Source organism: Fistularia commersonii, chromosome 16, assembly GCF_037954325.1.
Source record: "Fistularia commersonii isolate RoL2024-O1a breed Wild chromosome 16, RoL_Fcom_v1.0, whole genome shotgun sequence".
Lineage (NCBI taxonomy): Eukaryota > Metazoa > Chordata > Actinopteri > Syngnathiformes > Fistulariidae > Fistularia > Fistularia commersonii.
Window position 1 is genome coordinate 3,271,865 of NC_141299.1, and position 27,318 is coordinate 3,299,182.

At 39.6% G+C, this 27,318-nt stretch overlaps 1 protein-coding gene across 1 annotated transcript; it reads right to left on the minus strand.

Annotated features, from left to right (window-relative positions):
• Positions 1–498: 498 nt before the first annotated feature.
• On the minus strand, positions 499–8,240 carry zbtb11 (zinc finger and BTB domain containing 11). The gene is made up of 10 exons (XM_086162377.1): positions 7,718–8,240; positions 6,375–6,628; positions 5,645–5,876; positions 4,570–5,573; positions 3,440–3,748; positions 2,934–3,351; positions 2,134–2,251; positions 1,894–2,052; positions 1,640–1,815; positions 499–1,459 (listed from the first exon to the last, which is right to left on the minus strand). Exons 1-10 carry the CDS (start codon positions 8,025–8,027, stop codon positions 918–920), a joined length of 3,522 nt encoding a protein of 1,173 aa, XP_086018503.1. The 5' UTR covers positions 8,028–8,240; the 3' UTR covers positions 499–917.
• Between the last annotated feature and the right edge of the window lie 19,078 nt (positions 8,241–27,318).

The window sequence follows — 27,318 nt, forward strand, 5'->3', positions numbered from 1 at the left end:
AGGGATCACAAGTAGCATTGGATACTTAAGTTTTAAAAAAAAAAAAGGCACTGATGATTTTTTTTTGTCAGCAGGCAAAAAAGTTAAAGAGTTTTTAACAGTTTAAGCTTTGTGAAAAGAAATTTGACAAAGGCAACACTGATATTACCTTAAAAAATGTCAAATGTAATACACAGGTCCTTTCCTTGACTTTAGTTTCAAAATTAGCCAGGTAGTCTCCTACAGACTTTAAAGTTTGACTAATTACCAGGTCAATAGGTCTAGAAAACAATTAGTCATTGTCTATATTGGAAAAGAGTATCAAATAGCCATAAAATTTGCTGATTTCTTTTTTTACAGCACTAACTTAATACAAATAATACAATTCTTATCACAATGAAATGGTAAAGGAATCCATACTGTATCAGATATATGACATTTATAAAGTAAAATATTGCCCTAACTTTGCTGTATTCTATTAATGCAAACAAATTTCAATCTATAACCATCTGCAGATGGAGTGATAACACATATGTCTTGTTCTTTTATTGGATGATGCTTAAAGCTGACATTAGAGGGCAAGAAGAGACTTGCAGCCCTGATTCTTTCAGTACTAAATGTCTGCTACAAGTTACATATTTTGGAAAAAAAGAATCAGGGAACAACATGTTGCATCTCCATTCAATTACATATATTCACCTGAGTGCCAAGTTTTGCAGAGTTCAGAGTAATGAAGGCAAAATGTTACTGTTTATCCTGTTATTTACTCAGAACATACAAATGTGTGAACAAACATAAAACTCCTTAGCACATCCAATTTAGGGCTAAATAAGCTCACAATACTGACTTACACTATGTACAATTTCAGAAAAATAATCATCTTTTTACATGTTACAGCCTATGGGAAACAATAGGGTCAGTCTGGCACTAACACAGTGTCACTCAATCTCAGCCACATGAGCAACTTCCACCTCCATGGTTTGAATTGCATCAGGTGCATCATCCAGCTTGGTTCCTGTGAGGGCCTGTTGGGCAAGAACATAGTTTACCACCTGCATGATGCCCTGATCGGAGAGCGTGGCCACAGAACCGTCGTTTACAGCCTGTACAGCCTGCACAGCCTCTACTGCTTCGACCGTCTCCTCTGTGATCAGAACAGTTTCAATCTCTTCGGAGGGAGGGTGTTGGGCAGGGCGGAGTTCAGGAGGCAGATCTGATGCCAGGATGCTGACAGCGTGCTCCACCTGGGTGCCCTGGTTGTGAAACTGCAGTGTGTCCTTCTCCAGCATGATTTTTCCAGGCAGACTATCAGCATGGTACTTAGCCATGTGTTTGCGTAATGTCCTTGCGTCAATATGGGCTTCCTGGCACATGGGACACACATATGGTCGCTCTCCTGTGTGTGTGCGGACGTGGCGCTTGAGAGAACGGGCATCCGCCCACGCAACGCCACATGTCAGACATTCAAATGGCTTAACACCTAAAACAAAGTAATAAAAGACAGAATGAACACTGAAGCAGAAATCAGCTTGGACTAGTGTTGGGTAACAAAGTAACTGTATTGACCTGAGAGCCTCTCTACCGCCCACGTCAACACCAACATGAATTCATGAAGTGAGCTGAGTGGGCCCTGTTAGAAGAGTTTAAAGTGCCTACTCACCCTGATGGTTGTTAATGTGACGTCTATACTCCCTGAGCTGAGTGAACTTCCGTCCACATTGCTCACACTCCCGCTCCAGGTTCTGTTTCACTCTACCCTTTTTCCCATGAGTGGCTTTCTTGACATGCCTCCTGAAGAGAGCCTTCTCGAAGAACTCCTTACCGCACACGTTACACCTGCAGATACAACCACAACATCAGACATAGCGCAGACATAGTGCAGACAGAGCATAGCTCAGCAGGTCTGGCACTCACTTGAAAGGCTCGGCTACACTGTGGGACTTCACATGAGAATACCAGTCCTTTTTCCAGCTGTAGCATTTGCCACACACTTGACACTGGAATGGCTTCAAGCCCATGTGCTTGTTCATGTGCTGCTGGAGATCCTTGGCCTCGTAGAACCTCTTATCACAGCTGCAACAGAGAATAATTGTATTTAGTCATCTTACTCGGTATTTTATTGATCTCTTTCTTCATGTTCAACAGTAAACTCACTGAGAACAAGCAAAGGGGCGAACATCTGGTTTGGGCTGGTGCTTCTTCAGGTGTTTGCTCAAAGCTGAGGCTCGATGGAAAGTGGCCCCACATGTGTTGCAGAGATATTTTGATTCACCTATCAAAGAAATTCAAGGTGTTTAGTCTCACAAATCGGGTTGAATTTTTGATGAACTACTTGTGCTATGATGTGCCCGCCTACTTCTAAATGGAAGTAGTACCCCATTTTAAAGCAAAAGCACCAAAATTCAAAAGTGAATTTTTGGGGGCGTTCCCAAACTTAATGACGATACAAAACTAATGACAAGTGATAACATTATCTAATGAGACATGGCCTTGACATAGTTGCACTTTCAAGCACACACTGACGTCACTAATTAAAAAGAAAAGGAATAATTCGTTGTTAACGTTAAAAGCTGTATATTTTAGTAGCTGTTAAACGACTGCCATTTGTGTGTCCTCTGTCGGACACTTAGAGGAAAATTTTTTTATTGTCCATTGAGGTCATATTTAGCGCCACACTGAGCTGCTTCATGAGGACATGTGCTTACATGTTAATCCATTTCCTCTGTTTTTTCTAATGAAACTTGTGTGACAAAGAGCAAACAGATGTACTTACCTGGTACTAAAAAGGTTATACTGAGTGAGTAAGGTCTTTCAGACTGTTAAGTCGTATTTTTACTTAATGTAACTTATCATTGAAATGAATAAAATCAGTCACATCAATTTAATAACTATATAAAAATAAGTCTCTTATGAAAACCTTAAATGCTTCAAATGGTCTGAAAAAAAACACTGACCAGTGTGAAGGCTGGTGTGCTCCTCCATGCTGCGCTTGCTGACAAACGTCTTTTTGCAGTACTCACACTGGAACTGCTTTGTAACATCATGCAGTGCCCGGTGCATCTTCAGGCTGTGTTTGTGGGCAAAGGTCTTTCCACAGACCTTGCAGGAATGTGGCCGAACACCTGTGTGATTCAGCATGTGGATACGTAGGGAGTACAACTTTGGTAAGGTCTTTCCGCAGATGTCACACACAAATTCTCTCTTGGTAAGTGGCGATAAAGTCTTGTCCTCGAGACTACTGTTAGCTTTTCCATCAGTGCTTTGTGTTTCCAGGGGTTTCGGTATGACAGGAGCTCGGTGGCTGCTTTGCTGCTTGTGCCGAGCCAGGTGAGCACGGAGTGAGGCTGCATACTGGAACTCCTTGCTGCAGAGCTAAAAGAAACATGGGATATCTGTGGTAAGAGAATAGTTATTTCACATTTAAAACTACCCATGTCACATGACTGTTACAGATGCTTACACTGCACTTGTAGCCACGAGCTTTCTCATGTTTCAGTGTGTGCATGATGAGTGAGTATCGCCTCTGGAAAGACATGCCACACTCAGAGCAAGTGTGTTCATCTTCGCCAGGATTCCCTGCACGGGCGTCACCCTTCTTTGCTTCAGTCTCCGATTCAGACACTTTGGTCCCAGGCTCTTCTGTATCAGGCTCCGCTGTCCTCTTACTCTCCGTTATTGTGCTGGTCTCTGAATCTGCTGCTGCCTCAGACTGATCCTCCACTACTTGCTGTTTTGGTGGTCTTCCCCTCTTGCCAGGCTTAAAGCCCACCTACAAACAATTTTAAATATTGTTAATCGTAAATGACTTCGAACAATGCGTGCACGGTTCCAAATACATCATGTTTGTTTTGATTAAGGCTGTGATATATGGAGGCATTCTGCTGGTTTGTAGGGACAACAGCTGCAAGAGCAAATAAACATATGTATCTACATGTGGAAAACTGCAATGAATGTTTTTTTTATAGAAGTACAAGTGTTCCTTACAATGTTCTTTCTCAAGATGATTATTATTAGATTTCGGATAATTGACAATGCTAAGTGAGAAATTGTGAGACACAATTGAACTAATTGTTTGTCTTGTTTCCTTTTTTCTGTTTCAGAACCCAATCCAATAATGGATGTATAAGAGAAATAGTCATAGAATAATTAAAAGAGGTGGTTCAAAAACTCCTCTGTTCCACTTTGTGTGTGAACCAATCAAGCCAATGGCTCTGCAAGGGACATCTAAAATTGCTTTACAGACCAGTAAACAATCAATGTCATACATATGTCACTTAATATTGCAATACACTGTGATTGCAATCTATCATAAAACAAGATCTAGTTGTTCAGTTGATATTATGAACAGAGCACACCTGTGATTCTGCTCACAACAAACTGAACAAATGAGATTACTTCTTCTACATGACCTGCCACAGCTTCATCAAGCTCAACCTAATCCCAAATGTTAAAGGATGGCTGGTTTAGTATTGGGTATGTAATTATATAAGCTAATAAGCAGCTGGTTGTAAAACAATTAAAATTCTCCCTTTGACCAGAAATGTGCAGTCTTTTGTGGTGAAAAACCTTTATGTATTCAAAGTTTTGTACCTTTGGCTTCTCGGTGTAAGGGGGACTTGAAACTTTCTTCCCAGAATCTTCATCTTCAAGTCCCATATGCAAACGAGCATAACGCCCCTCAGCATTACTGCGCTTTCGCAGTCGTCTTTTGCTGTTGTCACCTATCATCATCTCCTGCTTGTCTTCATGACTCTCATCAGCTGAATGATCATCCTCGTCCTGCGGCATCAATTTCTCTGGCTCCACAGTTTTCTTCAATTTGGCTGGACGGCCTCGTTTGCGTTTCTGGGGTAGAGGAGCAACCTGTGCCGGATCAGGGTCCACCATTTCCTGAGCCTCAGCTACCCCTTCTGTCTGCGGCTTCACGGGCGTCACCACAGATGCTAGTGTGACAACCTCAGAGGGGCTTTCTTTATCTGGGTCCACTTTTATGACAACTGCTTCTGTTTCTGTCACCTGTGGCTCCTCCATGGCAAGACAGGCAGACACTACAGCGAGGGACTCGCTGGCCCCTGCCTGTCCACTATGAGTGACGACTGTCATGGTTTCCCCCTCCAGAGCTTCAACACTATTTGAGATGAGTGTGACAGTCTCATCCCGCTCTCCCTCTCCCGTATGAGAGGTCATAGCCATAGTCTCATTCTGTTCATCCTCCCCTGCTTGCATGCTTTCTCCCTCTACTGCCTGGGTCTCAACTGTCATTGGCTGCTCGATGGTGGAAGGTGTCACGAATGCCAAGGGCACCAGCCCCCTGCCGTCACTCTGAATGGTCACCGTGTACTCACTGGACTCATCCTTTGAGCCTCCAGGGGAGGCCAGCTGGTTCGACACCACAGTGTGGATGTCTCCTCTTTGATACACAGTCAACTTCTGTTCCTCCACCTGTTTATGGACAGACTCACATATCTGTAGCACCTCTGTCATCAGCAGATGTCTGGCAAGGTTGGCGATGTCCGCCATTATGCAGAAGTTAAATGTAAGCACGGAGGTGTATGCAAAATCCAGCAGCGGGAGGAAGCTGGTTTTGGTAAAGCCTGAAGAGAGGAAAGAACGTTAAAACTGAGCGATAGTTAAATCAACACAGGAAAAACAACCAGAGGCTCACCAGAGAGGTCAACAACAGCTTCATGTGTAGACGCAGCCCCTTTCTCAAAAAAGAGCTCATTGAAATATTCACTGCACGCTGCCAACACAGACTTGTGAGCACGGTACTCCTCTCCTTCTATCAGCAGGGTGATGTCACAGAACTGATTGTTGAGGCGCTGCAGGTTAAGTTTGTCCATCATCGTCTGGCTGTGTTTAGGCAGGAACTGATTCACCACGCCCTTACTGTCCACCTGGCAAGGACACACACAAGACATATCCCATACAAATATTCATAACATACCAACTTAACATGTGTTAACATTTGCTAATACCCTCTGACGGTTGCATCAGGGGCCTAAGAATTCTACAGATTGTGTTTTCTGAACATTTCCAGCTACTATGTCAGCCACTAATGCATTTATTTCTTCCAACTCTTCCAGTATGTAAGCTTTCTTTTTTTTAATTTTTTCCAATTTGCACTTTCTCTAATTTACACAACCATTTTTGGTAGGTAATTGTTGATTTAAGGCAAACATGGAGTTTTGCTGGACTTTTTGCTTTTCTTCTTTCAGTATGCCTGATGTGTTTCATAGCTTGAAAATTGATTAACTTGTTTGCGGGATTTTATTGTTTCAAGGATATGAGGAACCAGTTTTTTTGCTAAAACCTATAGACTGGGTTATTATACAGTTGGAAGAGGGAAGTATAGTAAGCCAGTGAATTAGCCTCCAAGTCCTCATAACACTTACAAAGACCAGTTCATGCTTAGATATCGTCTTGGCCCCCTTGGTTCTCAACTGACCATCTGGGTCAGAAAAGTATAAACTATCATCCCCCGCTTCTTCATCATCGTCATCTTCCTCATCATCATCATTCAAATTTGCAGGCGTCCTTCGTCTCCCTGGCCGGGATATAAGTCGAGCTCCGGAGGAGTCATCCACACTCCTTCTGCTCTGACAGTGAGCACACTCTCTAATGTGGTCCTTTACATGCTTCAGGATACCTTACAAAAAACAAAAGACATCAAAGGTCAACATTAAATACAATGACGAAATTCAGCTCCTGTTACTTTCATTCACTTTGCTTGTACAACAATTAAGGAACAAGGAACGTCTCTACAAACGACCTTGTATTGATGAAAGTTGTTATTCACATTTTACAATATTGGCACACTGATTTTCATTATTACGTCATATTTGCACATCTGTGCATCTCAAAGCTGTAAAGTAACTTTGGAATATCTTCATCCATTTAGCTAAAATCAAGAATGGCCGATCAAGGGATTTAAAAGATAATTTTAAGTGAAGTCTTAATGTTTGTTTCACTCCATGCTATTGTACATGCTGTTCCAGGAAATAGCCACAGTTAGCTTAGCAAACTATAAAATCTGTTCACTTGAAAAGTGGGGCACAAACTCTTTGCCACAAACACGCATTCAAAATATGTACACTTTTAGATATGTTCAATTTTTCTAGGTCATTTTTATAAGAATGTATGTCACAAGCAGTACCCCTGGAGAGGAGAATAAAACATGATGAGGACCACCCTCTATAAAAGTGGAAGTTGTGATGTCACTGTGACACTACAATGCGCCATTAATGGAGCGGATTAGGATAAAGATGTCATAATGATATGTCAATTCAGCATCCGTAAAATCGATTGAGCACTGAGCACTTGGGCTTGGTCTGTAAAAGATCAAAACGACTGTTTAATTTCAGTGCGCCTACGTGTAACCGGTCAACAAGGAAACGTTTTAACGTTTGATCAACATATGCATCATGGCTTACATAAAAGATAATGCATGAGGCTCTTGGTCTTGATGTGTTATGTATCCTGTCATGCTTACCGATCCACAATTGATGAATTAATGTGACGGCAAGATTCTCATTTAAGTTGTCAAAAACACATATCGTGTTTACTTGCCGGTAGGTGGAATTAGATACCGCTTATGTGCAGTGCAGTGCAGGGGAGTGACTGTACAATTATTTGTATTTGTAAACGTTACATGCCGGTTTCAGTACCAATTCGCTTCAGATGGATTACTCCCGATTAGCTGGAACTAGATTAGCACAGAACTAGACCAGTAATTTACCTCTCCACCAATACTTCTGAGAGATGTACTCCCAGGTGAGTTGCTGGTTGAGGTGCTCCCCTCCTTCAGGAATGTGCGCCTGGTTGATAAGTTCCTTCTTCCTGATGTCTTGCAACACCACCTCCAGCTCGGTGAAATCGTTTTGCCCTTTCAGTCGACGTTGATAATACAAAGTCCCGTTCCGGACAACGTAGCAAGTGGCCGCTTTGCGTATTTTCCTTTTCGTATTGCCAGGCGTCCCCGGCGCATATGGCTCTCGTTCATCAGTCAGATAGCGTATGATGGCCAAGTAGCTTTCTTCACACGACATTGTTTCAGCTAGCCCGTGCTCTCCACGTTAATACGTGGCCGTATCCAAAAGTGGAGAGCTATTTCGGACGTGCGAAAATAATATACAATTTTTTGAAGCATTCAACAAGCAGATAACGTTGAATGTAAATGCCACAACAACATTTTAGTTTGTTTTCAAGGTGGAACTGCAGTTCGTTACCGTCAGGGTAGACTTGCCCGAACAGACAAAATGGCTGCTGCACAACCGGATGTTACGTATGTTGTGGCAGAAATGCGCTGTGAGCGCGACCGTCCACAAGAGAGCGCGGTTTTCATGCCTATGTCGATGCTAGTAAGACAGATGACATAACATTTGGTTTCCTTTTAAGCAACAAAAGAGATGAACTATGTGTCAATGTTATTTTAAGGCCTGGCCATGTTCTTCATTCACAAAAACAAATGCAAAAATGTTCCCCAAATTTTACGTTCCTAATAAACGATTTTGAATCATATAAAAAATCCTTAAAACTTATGGAAAAATCAAAAAACCGAAAAATGTACAGTTTGATGTCTGAGATTTCTTGTGAACCACCAAGTGAAATATATGTTATATTCCCCTTGCATTTTTTTTAATTTATTTAATTATTTTTTGTTTCATTTATCTATCTATTCATTTAATTATTTCCTTTTACTTTCTTTTTTTGTCTAGCATTAGACATTTTTCACAAACCTTTAACACTGTTAACTTCTTATTACATACAGAACAAATGTCCTTATGTCCTTTGCTCCCTCATCCCCGGTTGTCTCATTGACTTTCGATTCAACCTTGCCATGTTTATTTGTACATATGTATATTTGTTTATAATGTTTATGGTCAATAAAAAATAAAAAATAAAAATAAAAAAAAGACAGACACGTCACATGTTGGCTGAACGATTACGTTATCCCAAATATAGTACTTTGCAGCAGCTAGGAAAAGGAATCAAACATTTCTCATAAACCTTTAATACTGTTAACTTGAACAGTTATGTGATTGCATGCTGTTGAGATCCCATTAGTGTTATTTGAGTTTACATTCTTGTTTACATACATTGTACTGTACAACATATGTAAACTAGAATGTAGCTTGTACATACACATACATATGTTATATTTGTATTTGCCCTCAGGAAATGTATGGCACTTTATGACAAGGTTTGAGACTTGTTTTAGTTTTTTGCAACTGTTCAACTAACTTGACGTAAGTTTTTACGTCAGTCTTTGTGGTATAGCGGTGCTTGCAGGAGTTTTTTTTTCCCTTACTCTGTTTTGTATATGTCCCATGGCTAACTCATGTTGATTCCCGGAGCTGTGAAGAAGAAAATAAAGACGATTCAAACAAGAAAAACTTGTAAATTCCTTCCGAAACAAGGAAAATGAAGAAGCTGCAAACTTAAACGCAACTCATACAAAACGAAAGTCCTTAGGTCCTTATGCTTCCTCATCCCCGTTTGTATCATTGACATTCGAATCTACTTTGCCATGTTTGTTTTTACATATGTATACTGTTCAATAAAAATTTGTATTTAAAAAAAAAAACGATAAAGGAAGTGAACTTTCCAGATTACACAGTCAAGCTTCAGGGAAAAAAAATATTATTAGTCACAAAACTAATAGTCAATAGTTTTTGTGGCAACTGGACCTTATTTTTATTCTCTCAGTTCTACTAGCCCAGGGCTGGGCAATTATTTTGGCTGGCGGGCCACATGTCTTATTTCATTTTTACATAAATCATGTAAATTGAACCAAATGAAAATTGCAATTTAAAATATTTACATTTTTGTTTCTAAATTCAATATTGATTGAAAAATACTTGGTAAGATATTAAAAGAAAATGGTTTGGCAGGCTGGATAAAAAAGCAAAACGGGATGGATGTGGCCCGCAGGCCGTAAAATGCACAGGTCTGTACTTGCCCGTGGGGAGTTTGCAGTTTCTAACGGCTGGGACTGGGATCGGGTGCTGGTCCAAGTTGAGATGCATTGTTATGTAAATGAATGAGCCATTTTACAGAAATGAGGTTTTATGGGACTGTTGTATTGATGTGTTTGTTCCTGTGGGTGACTCATGTGTGCAGATTGGGGGGGACAAGGTACAAATTCCAGGGACTCACTTGAGTTACAACATCCACAAAGAAAGACAGAGAAAGAAATTCCACTCCCTTCAAAATAAATTTAGGCGGGACCCAATCTAACGTAACCTTCACATGGAATAAGAAGGAAAACAACACTCCCAACACCGACAGCAAGAACTGAGAAAGGAAACTGAAGTTGGTGCTCTTTCAAGAGACCTAAACTTTGTTGTCTCACCAGATCGGATCCTGGGAGGACACCTCATCGCTGCCACAGAAACAGCCATACAAAGTTGTTCTTATCTTATCTTATCTTATACATAACAATCATATTATAGATTCAAAAGCCAGACAAATCAGACCCCCAACACAACACGTGAGGAAAAGATCTCCAGGAGGATGGGGGATTTTACCATCCTTCCAGGTGACAAAGCTTGGTGTGGGACCAAAAAGATTATTACAAAAAATGGACAATCTCCTCAGTGACACAACAACATATGAAACCTTGAAATGGAACCTGACCAACAGATATAAGAAAACAACTGTATTCAGTTTGAAAAGCCATCCATAGGCAAGCCCCTTTATTATTAACTGTACTGAGGAGAATCAACACCGCATTTATGAATACCAAAAATTCACAAGAAGCGAGTCAACCTCAGTTCCGTTGCCTACAACACATTGCAACAATTTTGTCTCCTTTAGTTTGCAACCCCACGCGCCATATCCTGGCACTCACAAGATTTAACCGGGAGGGTAGGACAAATCAAACATGACTCAGATGAAACCATGGTGTTCTTTGACATAGCCTCAGTATTCATGTGAATTCTTAGATTGGATGAAGCCACAGCAGGGGAGGAATGATTATTAAATGTCAACATCCAGGCCAAAAAGGACCAACTTCACAATGGACCACATCTGTGTGTGCCTTCAAACCACCGGGAAGACCTCCCGAGGTCATTGTCCCAGTACCCAAGAAAGGACGTCAGAGTGCTCACAATGACTACAGGCTGTTGGCGCTAACGTCACATGTCATGAAGTAATTTAAGAGGCTTGTACTCAAGTATCTGAAGGAACGACTATCTGCTCACCAGGACCTACTGCGGTTTTGCATACAGACAGCACATCAATGTGAAGGATACAATTATCTTCCTCACAAATAGGGCCCTATCCCACCTGGAGGGTGCATCAAGCACTGTGAGAGTCTCCTTCTTTGACTTCTCCAGTGCCTTCAACACCATCCAACCCACGCTCCTTAAGGACAAGCTGCTGAGTACGCTGACTTCACCCCAACATCACTGCTTGGATCTTGAACTACCTCACAGGATGGCCAGAGTATGTCAGGGTGGATGGCTGTGTTTCTGAGGCCATGGCATGCAACAAAGGAGTGCCCCAAGGTACTATCCTGTCTTCATTCCTCTTCATTCGTCTTCTCCCTCTTCGCCTCCGACTTCTACCACAACTCCAGTCCCTGCCACTTCTAGAAGTTCTCAGATGACTCTTCCATCATTGGATGCATCAACAACGATGACGAGGGGTACAGAGGTCTGATTGCAAGTTTTGTTGAGTGGAGCAACTGGAACCACCTCCTACTCAACATCTCCAAGACCAAAGAGGTGGTTGTGGACTTTAGGAAGACTCAAAGGAGACATGTACCAATCACCGTCAAGGGTGAGGAGGTGGAGATAGTGGACTCCTACAAGTACCGTGGGGTCGACACTAACGATAAACTGGACTGGACACACAACACAGATGCCCTCTAGGGTCAGAGCAGGATGTTCTTCCTGGGGAGACTGAGGTTGTTTGGTGTCTGTAGCAGGCTTCTCAGGACCTTCCACCAGTCTTTGGTAGCCAACGCGCTCTTTTTCGCTATAGTGTGCTGGTGGGGCAATGCCAGGACTGGTGAGGTCAATAGGCTCAACAAACTGGTAAGGAAAGCCTTGCTCGTTGGTGGGACTGAACTTGGACAACCTTGACTTGTGGTGGTGGAGAGGGTGAAGGACAAACTGTGAGCTATCCTTCTCACCCCCTGCATGACAAGCTGTGGCTGATGGGCAGCTCATTGAGCTAACAGCTCGTCCCACCGCTGTGCAGAACTGAATGCTTCAGACACTCCTTTGTACCCATGGCCATCAGACTGTACAACAGCAGTCTAGACAGCACGCAAATCTGACTGGCTGGAGGTGCATCTTGGCTCCCACTAACTCACTCATTCACACATGTCATGTCCTAATTCAGTTATCTATTTTTATAAAAAAAAGTTTTTTTTAAATCCTTGTTGTTGTCACTCCATTCTCACCCTGCTTATTTATTTTTATCCTGGTGTTACCATTCTGTTATCTATTCTTATCCTCGTTGTCATTCTGTTACCTATTTTTATCCATGTTGTCATTCTGTTACCTATTTTTATCCATGTTGTCATTCTGTTATCTATATTTATCCTTAGTGTTGTTGTTGTTGTTGTTGTTAATTGTTTCTTCCATTTCCAAATCTCTTCTATTTATATTTATATTTATATTTATATTTATATTTATATTTATTGATTTATTGATTTATATTTATTTATTGATTTATATTTTATTTCTCCTATGGGGATCTGTAACGTACTATCTCTTAAAAGTGAATTTCATCCTGTCACCATCACAAAGTGGTTGTTTTTGTAGCGTGGTAATAAATGGCAAGAATTGAAATGAAAACATCTTAATTTGATTTGTTTCGTTAATTCATTTTACTTGTGTCTGTGTGGGTTTCCTCCAGGTTCTCCAGTTTCCTCACACAGTCCAAAAACATGCAGCAGCTAAATTGGAAGAAAATTGGGAAAAATGCCCCGAATTAGTGAATGGATGATTGTTTGTCTGTATGTGTGAACCTGCGATTGCCTGCCTCTCGATGACAGCTAGAATAGGCTCCAGCATTCCCTGTGACCCTGAGTGCAGAATAAGTGTTAGAGGATTGATGGATGGATGGCTCCCTTTTCTTGCTACTGCTTGGTAAAGATTATATTAGTCCAACTTTATTGTCATTAAAAAGTATAGTACTCACCAATGAAATGCACTTGGGAAAATAATGCAACATATGTATGCACAGTATATTTCAAACACATGTTCAGCAAGTTAACTGTGCAAAAATGAAATTAGGTTATGGTTTAATTACAGCATTTACTTTTTAGAAGTTAACAGAAGTGAACATGTGCAAATGCGCAATGGTTGTTTTTATTTTGTGATATCTATGCAATATAGAATGAGTGTTATCGTTGCCACTATTATGGCTGATGAAAGAATATGAAAAACGTGAAACATACCTACCTTAGCTGGGTCAGACTTTATGACGAGCATGATGATGCCTCAGTGTAGATGGGATTTAGCCATACATTGTGCGGTCTCTTATTTATAGTTATATTATATGTTGGAATAATCAGCTGAAAGCGTTGCCATTGTCTTACAGGTATAACATGGTGTGGCAGGCGGTGGAAATAAGAACTGATGAGTCAGGGGTATTGTTGTGTAATTTTTTTCAAAAGTCAAACATACAAAAAACAGAACAGCAACCAACCTCATTCAAATAGCCATCAACTTCAGTCATGGCTTCAACTCTGGTTCAGACAGTGAGATCCCAGGAGATCCCTCTGGCTTGCTACAGCATTGAGTATAGAGCATATGCGAGTGCGCACATTTTATCCTTTCATTGTTTCAAAAATATAAAACTGATATGATTGAGTTTTTATGTTTGTTATTAGTATGTTAATAATGAGGGGTTATCTGGTATGTGATTCAACAGGAGGTGAGATAAGTAAATGAGGCAACAGACATGGACCATGGGACTATCATACTGTTTTAAAGAGGGTTTTTTATTTGGTTAGTGCTATTCAGATATGTCTTTGTTATGTTGCAATCGTGTTGTCAAATGCATAGTTAGCTGTATAGCACAGCTGTGAGTGAAGCAGCCAGCCAACTTAATGGACTTTGGCCTCTGTTCTTTGTGTATTGTATTCAAAAATACCGTCAACTGAACTGTAGACCCGCCTTGTCAAGAGGAAAGGAGTCTGGGAGATACAAACAAGTAGGGTGAAGAAATCATTTTTGAGCCAACAAGTTTGGATGCAAGTTTTGCTAAAGATTGATCGGAATACTACATATGAAAAGTTGTTTGGGGAAAGTTATTTCTCCTGAGCTTAAGTGGGAAACAGCATTGTGACCTTGGCGGTTTAGTGAAAGATATTCCAAGCTTCTTTCACTGTCAGATAAAAGTGAACCACAGTCATTTAAACTGGCAAGGTGACTGAGTTCATGTGTTTGGGGACAGCAATGATTTGCATTAGATGCAGACAGAGGCAGCTGGTTGAAAGATGGGTAGGATGACATGATCTTTTGGGCTCATTGAACAATAGATGCACAGCTGTTTTCTGGCTCATCTGCAGAATTTGTATCTGGTGCAAGAATGGTGGTAAATGATGAGACATCTTAACCTGTCCCAGAAATTATGACTGGTAGAGTTTAATGATCGTTGTGTTGTGTATAGAAGGGTAATGTATATCTTTGTCCTCTGAAGATATATTTGTAATGTCTGAGGTTAGTGCTGAGATTTGCAACATCTGGCAGGATGCATGCATTACTTTTTTGTAGTACAATGGCATGAGAAACAATTGGGAGAAATTGCTCAAATATAGTGTTTAAAAAGAAATGATGAGAATGAATTAAGTCATTTAAATCTGATGCAAATTAATTGATAAATATACTCTAAGAGGGGGACAACAGATAAAGGTCAGCACTAAAAGTGAAGTTCAGTTGCCTCAGGGCATCACCTAATGCCAGGCCCAATTTAATTGCTGGGAAATGTCTACACATGAATATTAAAGTAAGCTTGTGCTTACTTTTAATTAATCCATATGGCCATGACATTTAAAAATAATCTAAAAAATATCAACCTGCAGGGAGAGATCACCTGAAGCTACAGGACACATCACAGCAAATGTGCAGGACCATCAATAATTTCATAAAGATATTCATACTTAAATATTGCAGTTTGGCCTACAGTGCTTGCTTATGTAAATAACAATTAAAGGATTTACGTAAAATCACTTGTGAGACAACTCTGATTTTCAAGTCAGTTCATTGTTTCTCTTTCCACAATTATTTTGGAATATAAAATGTGCTAATTCGTCCCTTACAGTCAAAAGCCATTATTTATGGAGGCATTAGTGACTAGTCAAACTATGATGCTACATTCTGAAAATGAAAAACCATTGTGCTAATACATTTTAATTTGAATTGAAGCTATATGCTTCCATATAATTTCTTTACTCTTGTGATCTTAAATTTCATCAAATGACATCAAATTTTATGAGTCTGTCATCTAGATTTCTCTGTGATCTGGCAGAAAGGAATGACGTTAAATTGTGATTTGATTTGATTTCTTTGTACAGTCAGACCATCAGAGGGCACTGCAGCACTGTTGTACGTATTCACATTTCTAGGAGAAATAATTCATTCCACCACCTTCCCACAAATTTTCAGTGAATAACCCAGCTGGGAGGAGGGGAGGGGTCATCATTTGTTGGTCATCCATGTGTCACATACTGAACCTGACATTAAGGCTGGACTGCAGTGTGCGCCTCACTGCTACATTCCAGCAGTTACACTGACTGACAGCAAAAACACACAGTATTTAGAGTTTTAAATCAAAATAACTTGTCATCATTTGGCCAAAGCAGGGGTTTGTTACTTTTAAAATATTGAAGCCATTCTCAGAGTTTTGAATAGCCTGCAGTTGCCACCCATGTAAATTTTAATTGTAAGGACATCAATTCTTACTGAATTGCTATCTTTCGTTTTATCCGGATACAGAAGCTGATCTTGACAATAACAATTCATACAAAGCTAAAACAGCGATCACAATTCTACTCTAAACTCAGTCATGATTACATTTAAATGAAATGCACTCTATTTCAACAGCTCCACAATCCCATCCAGGGCTAAAGTAACACATTTATTCTCTCTCCTTAAGAGACAGAGATTATTTTTTTTATTTGCAGTTGTTTGTTGGCCCCTAAACACTTGTGGCAGGGTTTTTTTTGAGGATGGTGGGAAGACTTTTTTTCACAATCCATCATGCATTTCCATTCAAAGGACTTTTTTTTCTTCCTTTCAACTGCCAATACATGTTTATGTCTTCACATTTTAACATATTGGTATCTAAAACTAGGTTTGTTAATCCCCGGGCATCAATGCTTAATTGCTTCTGAGCATATCTTGTCACATTCCACCGGTTAAAGTAGCTGCTCCTTTGTTCGTTTCAGTCTCTCCATTGTTTGTTTTTGCAGTAGAGCAAAGGCATTCTGGTCAAAACTAGGGCTGGTGTGTGTTTCATACAGATAAAAAGTCAAAACTATTCAATCTTGAGCAATAGATAGGTGTATTTAGAGGAGGCTAAGCCCCAAACTTTTAAAATAAATTGTCATATTAATTTTCTTCCTCTAGCTGGGTCAAAAAATAATATATTATATATTAAATGATAATAAAGCATGCTTGAATTAGCTCAATTCAAGGCCCTGTGTGTGTGTCTGTGTGTGTGTGTGTGTGTGTGTGTGTTGTGTGAAAAAGCATGTGTGAAATGTTCTTTTTTCAAAAAGACCTGACTTGGGAAGTATTTGATTATGTGTTAAATTTATGAAAAAGTAAAATGGTCTTGCAAGGGTAAAACAGACACACAGAGAAATTGCACTGATCGTCCAGTTTCCATGATGGTTGGTCTTTTTCTTTTATTTGTTTTCTGTGGAATGTTTTTCCACTCAGTCTAGCCAGTATTTACTTTTTCATGTAATATAATCATTGAAATTTTCCTTTGTTATGGCCCTCACCCACAGTCGTTGTTTAACAATAAAATATACCCTGAAGGATTTTGGAAAATATATTATACGTCTTTTTATATGGTTCTAAAATTCAAAAAGGACAAACATAACTGAAATTGGGTGAACTGTTATTATTCCATTGTGTATCGTGCCTCTGGCAACTTACTACCACAGCTACAAGTTCTGGTGAAAGGCAAGAAAATGCTGGCATCTATGTGAATAAGAATTTGGCTTCAAGATTCATCACAGGTTCAAGATTCAAGTTTCACAAGTTTCAAGTGTACACATTATTATAGATATAATTATAAATATGAGTATGAACAGTGTTGGCAGTGCAATAAGACATTTGAGTGCAGCTTGGTGTGCAACTCACAAACTGCAGCTGCAAGGATGAGTGCAATTTAAATGGGCAGTAATTACATGTGCAGATGAGCGCAGCGCTGACTGTGCAGCATGTAAACTTCAGAAAAGAAGAATAAATGTCAGCTGTTTTGGAGTTTGATGGGGGTCGGATAGAACGAGTTTTTTTATGCGTGTCACACTCCTGAACCTCCCGGCTGGGTAGGAGTGTCAACAGTCCATATTGGGGGTGGGTGTGGTCCTTAGCAATGGAGGCAGCTTTCCTGTGGACTTTACAGTGGTAAATTCTCTGCAGAGAAAGCAGTGGGTTTCTGGTGATCCTCTTTGCAGACTTTACCACTCGCTGCAGGCGTCTGCGGTCCAGAGCAGTGGTGCTGCCGTACCACACAGGGATGAAGCCGGTCGGGACAGTGCAGCTGTAGAAGTTGTTGAGGATCTTAGGTAACATGCCGAAACTCCTCCTCAGGAAGTACGGCCGCTGTTGAGCCTTGAGGATCGTGTGTGTGGTGTTGAGGGACCAGGTGAGGCTCTCGCTTATGTGGACACCCAGGTGTTCGAAGCTGCTCACTCTCTCAACCACAAGACCTTGGAGGAGCAGTGGCTCCTCTCCTTCCTCATATCTACGATCATCTCCTTGGTCTTGTCCGCATTGAGAGTGAGGTTTTTGTCTTCACACCACTTCACCAGACTGGACGCATTCATTGGCTGAGGTCCCGTTACTTATCCTTGATGGTTTTATGCAAGGGCGTTTTGACCTGAAGTACAGTATCAAAGGATGCTCGCAATAAAGTGGTTTGTCAAGGAAAGAAAGGCTTGCAGTACAAGGTCATAAATGAACAACGATAACAAAAGACTAAACCATCGGTGTTATCAGTGCTTTTCAGTGTTTATGCCACCCATTATCACTTATCCTTAGGTGCATCATCGCCTGTCTGGCTAAAAATGGGTAACAATTCATCAGTATTTAAAGTGGACGTGCTGGAATACACCCGCATATTTTTTTCGTGCCTTGTGAGATGACAAACTAGTTAATTGTTTAGTATGACTGGGAATCAATAGACTCAAACAGGAACATAATCTTGTGCTGTGATTTAAAATTAGATTTAAACAAATATTATTTTAAACAATTACAACCTTTCAACCAGGTTTCATTTACTTCCTCCAACATGCATTGTTTATGAAATCGGGGACTGCTATAGATTTTTTTCACCACTTTATTACTCAATCAACAGACCATTCACTATGGTTTTGTTAGCAAAGCCTTAACATGCAATCAGTAATTGAAAGACAGCATTAAAGTCTTGGCTATAAAATCAGTTTAGAACTGTATTTTATTCCTAAAAAAATCAAATTTTGAATTACCACGATAAATATAGAATGGTACTTGAATTTAAGGTTAATTTAGCATTAAACCTATTATCATTCTTTTCCTTTCAGCCAATTTATTTCAATTTATTTTTTACTCTTGGTCTAGTTTTTTTCTGCCTTTTATATAAGTAGTATTTTGAATGCTTTCAAATATAGTTGGGTACTTCAAGTTTACATTTTTCATCATAAATGTAAGAACAGAAAGTGTACATTCACTTGCGATAGGGTCGCAGGCCAAAGTAAAAAGGGGGAATTGCAATTTGTTTATTATTATTTACATAAAGTGTACATAAATGCTGTTTGTGGGGGACAAAAATGAAAACTTTGCGAGGTCGGTCTTGTACATTTTGGTGTATTTTTCTACATTCTGTGAAATTCTGGGTCTCAGTTGGGTTCCAGACATGAGGATGTGCTCACTGGTGTGAAAAGAGCCTGTTTTTTGTAACACAATGCTGCCCGAGTCTTGCCTTTGTCTCTACCTGAGCCAACAGATTAACACGATGAAAACCTTCAGGATATATTATGCACCAACAGTCTTTACCTTTCACCTACAGGACCGACGCAGGGGAAAAGCCGAAGAAACTTTTAAAATGTAAATAACGAAGACTTTTCTCTGTTCAACACCATTTAAAGTTATTAAGCGTCTTGCTGTAAGGTATTGAGGAAATGTAGGGGGAGACACTCCACTGGAAATATTGTGTAAGGGCTGAATGACTGGAAACACCAAAAGCTGACCTACTTGTCATGGATCCAGTCAGTCCACCCTATTAAAGAACCATAAACAGCCTATTTGATTCAGTTCTACTTCACAAATCCACCCGTGAAGAGGCAGAGAGCAATAATGACACTTTTGTCCAAGGGTGTGTTACAAGCAGAGAAAGTGAGAAAGCCAAAGGGAAGGCTGGGAACCAGTGGGTCACTGAGCTCACCTTACACCTCTTGTTCCCACAATGCACTGGCTGCCTCCCAGATCACAAACATTTTGCTGCATAGACCCAGAGGGTAAAACCTCATCGAGCCTCTATTATTTGACACCGTAATTTTTGCGATAACGGAGTGAAATAAGTTTACTGTGTAAACATGCCAGCAGAGCTCCCTCCTGTGTCCTCAATGCAAAGAATCTTTCCCAAAGGCCTGAGAATGGGAAAGACAACACCCAGAAAAAAAAAAATCTCATCAAATTTTGGTTTATTCCTGGTTAATGATTCCTTATAGTCTCAGAGCGAGGCATCTAAGCAATTTCTGCTGTAATAATTTGCTGTTGTTCTGGTGGCTTTTGCTGTTGTTTACAGTGTATTCATTGAAAAGCTTTTCTCATCCCTCTTTTCCAGAGCAAAAATTGTACACTTAACAGAAAACCAGAAGAGTTTCTCCATTCAAACAACCTCCTAAGACTGGAGAATCTCATTTAAACAGTCCTCTTCATTTGTCGCTAAAAATGGCTTGGCATAACTGTATAAAAAAGCCTCACTCTATTAGAGTTCCTAAGCCCATTAAACACAGGGTGCATATTTCTGACCCTCCCACATTTTCTGTGTTCGCACAACCAACCACAACTAAAATTATCTGCACTGTACGCAATGTACTGTACATGATTAAATATGTGGGTCAGGTCACCCTGGCTGATAGTATTCTGATAAAGCTTTGTGATTTGAGTTTGATAGGTCATGTTTTTGATCATCCTATGGAATCATATATAGCGATGAAAGTTCTTCTAGTCAAAATCAATTGCCTGAGCCTTGAATGATAACATTGGCTCAAAGTAAGTGTAGATGTCCAATGCCTCACCTCACATACATTTTAAATGGTCATCCGTTGTCTCAAGCTTCGTCCGTTTCATCTAGGATGATTTGACCAACACGTTTACCGGAGCTGAACCCCCAATTTGCCAACTATCTGTATCCCAGTGACAGGTAGTGATTCATCCCCTTGGGGTCTCAAACTCGCGGCCCGCAGGCCAATTGCAGCCCACGGTATGATTGTTTGTTGCCCCCACCTTTATGCCACTTTACACTGTAAAGTGCCATATATATCAAAATCGCGGACTGCATTAACAATAAACTTTTCATATTAAGGCGGGGCCAACAAACTATCATCCCGTGGGCCACAATTGGCCCGCGGCCCGCCAGTTTGAGACCCCATATTTGTAAATATCATACTTCTGGACTGGAGTTGTTCTAGGCCCCAGAGCAACTCAAGTCCAGAAGTATGATATTTATAAAGATATTTATCAGTCCATATCAGTTTAACATTACCTTGTTTTACTGCCTTTTCCCATTAAAGTATGTTTTAAGGCTATAGTAGCAGCTTAAAACAAGTTAACTTCTGCACTGGATTTCTTCAAATTTATGCAATGGAGTCTATCTACCTGAAAATGAAAGAATCTCCTGAGAGAATCTAAGAATATATAAAGCACAGTGTAATGTGATTATTTTATCAAGGATTATTTCAGTATCATAAATTAAGTTTACGCATCCTGCTTTGAAGGATATGTTTGCGCCCGCATGTGTGTAGGTATCTTGGTCGAATCAATATTTCATTGTGATTAATGTCAAGAAATCTTTGAAAAGCAGTTCAGTTTTGCAAAGGAGGTCTGTTGGGTCCATCATGCAACATACCCCTTGTCGTCATACATGAAAAGAGGCAGCTGTTTTTATCTGAATAGTGAGAGAAGGCAGGGGCTCCCTAATATAAACAGACTATCTGTGCAGCCCCAGGCTGGGTCAGGGTCACACTCCATGGTGCTCTCTCACTTAGGCTCTCCCTGCCCACATTCAAACAGAGCACCTCCTTCTGATACTTGAGAACACAGTTTTAGACTTGTATTAACTAGAGGGTGAGGAATAACAAAGTTTATGGATAGATCTGAAGTATAAATGACTTAGTATGAGATCCACAGAAGATAAAACACATAGAAAATAACATTGGTGAGCAATGTTGTTTTCCCACAAATTGCAAGTGTGTTGGGTTGCTGTACACGATCACTGTGAAATAAACTGTACCGAAGAAATTCACTGAGAATGCTGTAGTGTAGTCTTCCAGATGTTTGGTTGTTGTTTTTTATCAGCATGTTGTTAAATTAAGGTTAAAATGACAGCACAATTCCAACTGAATAGTGCATGTTTTAAATGTTTACTTTGTGACAAATCAAATGCCAACATGCTTGAAGCAGGAACAAATTCCTGCTTCTCACGAAGGCTTTTATTCCATCCAGTCAAGAATATGATTGAAACTCTTTGCCTTTGTTATCGGTGACAGAAAAGATCAGAAAACATCCATAGACAGAAACACTGGGTAACCACTAACAACGCCACAATGGCTCAATTTTCAGCTCTGGGAAGTTATTTTCTGCAACTTAATGGTCTTATAACCAGCCTTGTACCAAAAAGGTATAAATCTTGTTAAATCTCGTCGTGAGGCACTGTATTAATCCTTGTAAGGATTTTCCGAAGAAATACCACAGAGTCTTATTGTGAGAAGCTTGTCTGAGTCTCGTCTGCAACTTCAGAATCCTCACGGGATCACACTGTGGCAAATGAAGTCAGGCATTTTCTGCAGCAGCTGGCTTCACGTTCTGACAGGAGGGTAAAGAAAAACTTGCAGTGACCAAACAAATTTTATCCAACTTTCCAGAAATGGTTCAATGGAAATGTTTTTAAGGTCTTTCTCAAAAACAGTGGTAGTGGAAGTAATGTCTTTTGACATATTTAGAACCCCCAATTTGGAAAACCTCAACTCCAGTGTCCAAATATCCATGTCTTGGCAGTCATGGCTTATAGCTCAGCGATGTGATGGACTTGTTTTTTTTTTGTGTTTTCTTCCTTTTGGTGAGAGGCCTTGATATGAACAGGATAAATGATGTATTGTTTTGATGATTTTAAATTAACTTTGGGTGGTCACTCTACTTTCTTTGGCTGGTGTTCTGTATCAAGTTAAATTATTTCTGTAATTTTCTATCTGTCATCCTATACTTTCCAAAGTAATTTCATTCTCACCAGTCTGAGTTTTACTCAAGTATGTAGACATGTGAACACATCTACCCCTAAATGGTTGTGTATTGTTCATGGTTGGCTTTTTTAATTGATCCGCTTTTCATGAAAAAAATCATTTTTTAAGTTACGTTGACGCGGAATGCCTTTTACGTCACTAAAACTCCATCCGTCCATCTTGTGCCGCTTATCCGGGGTCGGGTCGCGTCGCGGGGGCAGCAGACCAAGCATAGAGGCCCAACAAATCTCTCTCTCTCTTCCCAGCAACTCTGTCCAGCTCTTCCGGGGGGGATCCAAAAGCGTTCCCAGGCCAGCCGAGAGACACGGTCTTTCAGAGAGTCTGAAGCTTTCCCTTGGGCCTCCTCCTGGCTGGTAACGCTCAGAACATCTCACCAGGGAGGCATCCTGACCAGATGCTCGAGCCACCTCGTCTGGCTCCTCTCCACGTGGAGGAGCAGCAACTGTACACTGAGCGGCTCCTGGATGGCCCAATTCCTCACCCTATCTCTGGTCCCATGCAGAGAAAAACTCATTTAGTCCGCTTGGATCCACAACCTTGTTCTTTCGGTTACCAAAGAGACAGATTGTGACCCTCACGCTACTTGTTTTAATTCAACATTCTCACTTCGATATCAGGAGACAGCAAACATAACCAAATAGTTTTAAGGCTTTTGTTTTACATGAGTATTTTTGAGGAGCATTGTAATGAAAATAGGACCACACATTTATACAAAAAGTGTCATCATAACGGATTAAAAACAAGTTTCAACCAATAATTACATCTCTGCAATTATGAAAAATTCATATGTGAGATCAACATGTTATAATGGGTACATTTTGAATATGCACAAGGATAATATACATGTGTAATGTGTATGCTATGAAAAAAAAATGTTTTAAAAAAAAAAAGGTTTTTATGAGCAATGGCACTTAAAGTTCAAGATTTTTAAATAAAAAAAATATATATATACTCATTCTCACCAGTTTGAGTATATATATATACATATATATATATATATATGTATACTATTTATTTATTTTTTTTTATTTTTTATTTTTTTAATTTTTTTTTTTTTTTTTTTCAAATTTCATTGTGCCTACTCAATGAAATTTTGCAGTGAGAGCTCCCGGCTCAGTATGTACAGTATAATGTATATGCATGATATACAGTATGGTATGAATAGTATGTACAAATGGACATGGTAAAAAAAGTCGCAATGGTCTGATGCTAGTAAGTATTAAGGAAATTAACCACATGGTAGGAATGAAGGTCAAAAGGGTAACTGAAGAAATAAAGTGGAAACAGTCATGAAAGACGCATTTAATTCTGATTACAGAGTAAGTAACTTAGAGCTAATAATTACTGATTTAAAATAAACCCAAATCCAAATCAGCTTTATTAGCCACGGAATTTGGCTCCACTTTTCAGATACACCTCGTGCTGACGTAAAGGACAGCACGGACTGAACAATAAGACCAAGTAGTATAGCAAATAAGTAAAGTGGTTAGTGTAATGATGCAAAGAGATCAATAAAATCTGAATAAACATGTCTGTATGAATTAATGTCCCATCATGTAACCATCGAGTAAAACGCCAGGGAAGACACAAAACTTGAAAAGAACTATTGATATTAATCATTTTCAAATTCCAAGAACTTGTAATGATTACAAGACCTCAATTACATTCAGGTCAAAATGCATGTATTAATGTATACAACAGAAATAGACGGAAGACATTTCTCCTTTTTTTCCCCATAACAATAGTCAATTTTCTACCAGAATTAAAATCTATTTCGCCGCAAGGACCTTTCATTCTATAAATACATACTTAGCTTTTAATTATAATTTGGCAGAACAATGAATTGCGGCATACAGACATTATAAGCTGTGCGGCTCCTATAAACTCGGAGCCAGCATGAATGTTGTTTTCAAAGGATAGTTTTTCATCTGACTGTAATGAAAACCTGTTGGATGGAGTCGCGGATGCAGTAGAACAATACATCCTCAAGTCATCTCAAGTTCAAGGACTCCACAGAGACAGCGGGTCTCTGAGGGCAAGAGGCCTCAGCAGGCTTGTGGCTCACCATCGGCCATTGGCTCAGGGGACAGCTGTGTCACACAGTGGTGTTTGGCCTTGTGCCCCAAGAAAGTAGTCACCATAAACAAACATTACTGAGAGCTACTGGCTAAGTCCCCAGTTCTTTTCGAGGCAGAGCAATAAAGAAGGCTGCTCAGCCCCCCAGCTGACACCATTAACTTTAGAGGATTTTTAACAACTCTCTGCAGGCTTCAGCTTGTGAAGAAACACTAGTCTAATTGCTTGTCTAAATTCACACTTCTAATTTAAACACAATGAACAAACCGGTTGTGTGAAACATTTGCATATTTTCTTGGTTATTGCACATCTGGAATATGCATTTAAGCAAGTATCTTTGGGGGAACATGAATGCTGTACAGTGGTATTTTTGAACTACGAAATTTCACCACAACTGGATATGTTTTGCAATGCTTTTCAGAGCTTCTGAACAATGATTGTTAGACTCCAATTTAGCATGTTTTTTTCACATTTGTCGGAAGCTTAATAAATGTCTATTTCTCCTCTCAGAGGAGAAGTTGTTGAGAATATTACTTTTATAATTGCTTGCTAAATATGCAGTCAGAAAACCATTCGTATAATTTGCTATAAATATAGTTTCAAATGTTATCAGATTTTTTTTTCATGTCTACCTAGGTCATGTTTTCTTAAATGTGTTTCCTTCAGCTGCTTTTTTCTGTTATTTACATGCTGCTAACTGTCGGATGTTTTACTGTGTGACAACTGAAAAAAAACGGTCTTATCTAGAAAACCAAAAATATACTGACAATGTTTTGATGATTGAGTTTCTATGGAGCTTAATAAGCTCAGCTTGAATTTAATTGCTTATTCAACTACCTGAGTAATCTCACATGCATGATAGGCTTTGTTTAAACATGTGCTACGGCACTAAGCAGAGCATCGGGAGCAACTGAGGGTTCAGCCTGTTAGTCATGGGCACTTTGACACGCAGCTAAGAGGAATCAAACTAACCTCCCAATTCTCTTTTCACAGTGGGAAGGGTTATTAATGTGTAGAACCTGCTCTACCAACTGAGCCGCAACTGCTCCTTTCAAACGATTGTTTGATCAATGATGCCAGGTGACGCTCTGAGTTTAAAAACAGTCAATAACATGTTCCATGTTTCCATGATCTTACACCCACAGCATTCCATGCTAATTTACTGCATATTTCGAGATGTATTTACCCACGGTTCAAGGCATCAGGGCTACTTTAGATTGAAAATTAAAGGACAATGTTTTCCTGTTTCTCTCTGTTGAGAAAACTGGCTGTTTTTTTCCTGTTTTGGCAGAAGTGACATTAATGCCAAATTAATCCCTCCAGATGTTTTGCAAGAATTTGGCCCCGAACTTATTACATGACTTTGGACTGACTTATAGAAACAAAACCTGATAAAATGTAGTGAAAATTGCAACAGTGATGTCAAGTATATTGCATGGAAGAAGCCCAAATTCCTGATTGGTCACATTCCTTTTTTCACAGTGTATGTGACGAAACAGATTTTTTTCACAAGGGCAGAAGACCTGGAAAGAAAAGAAAATCTCAACAGTCAGGAGTCCTATATTGATACTGATGCATCATCTGTCACAGAAGAAAAATGAAGTAAACTTTCTTCCAAGCATAATGATCGGAGGTTTATTCCATATATGTTTTTGAAAATGAGGTAATTGCTATGAAAATATATCCACAATGCAATATTTCAATAAAAAAACAATGTCTACTCAAAGTTCAAGTGTTCAATGTTTGTTCACCTCTTAATAATATGAGATGTATATTTCTATTCACTTTTCAATAAAATTGCACAACCTTTTACTTTTTGATCTGCTTTGCTTTTGACAGGCAGTTTGTGAATATGCAAATACAACCTTAGTTTGGGCTTGTTTTTTCAAAATAAAGATCAAGTTGGTATTAAATTTATTTTGACTCAAAAGCCCTGTTACTATATTTGTGACGGAGTCATCTCGCTACTTTCCTGCTTACAACCTCATATGGCTAGATTATCTGCTCTCCCAAAAACCTATTGCCAGGATTAACATTTTGCAACCCTGTAACTTGCTCAGAAAGCTCCATGTTGTTTTCTGTCATGCATAGCCTCAAAGACTGTTTTTCTTTCTGATGTAGATGGGAAAAATCAGTAATCATTAAATCACTTGATGATGTAATGGAATAAAAGACAAACGTTTCGTCAGAGAGCAGTTGTTGACCACAACTCCCAAACACATAATGGTCTTCAATAAAATAGAGATCCAAACTCAATTCAAAGCAGGTGTGCATGCAAAGCATTGCACGCAAAGATCATGTTGCCAAAGATTCTTAAAAAAATTCTCAAGATATCCCGTTTTCGTTTCTAAAGTTATATCCAAATCTATTGCAGCCTACAAGCCTACAGAGTATGAAAATTCTGTAAACCGTTTTTCATGGCAAGTTCAATCTTGTGAGCAGATAGATCCTAAGATAATATTTTATGCCACCATGAATATATCATCTAATATTGAGGTCTGTTTTGAAAAAGTACTTTCACATGCTGCAGGAGGACTTTTTGTTCCATCTGAACTAAATGAAAACAG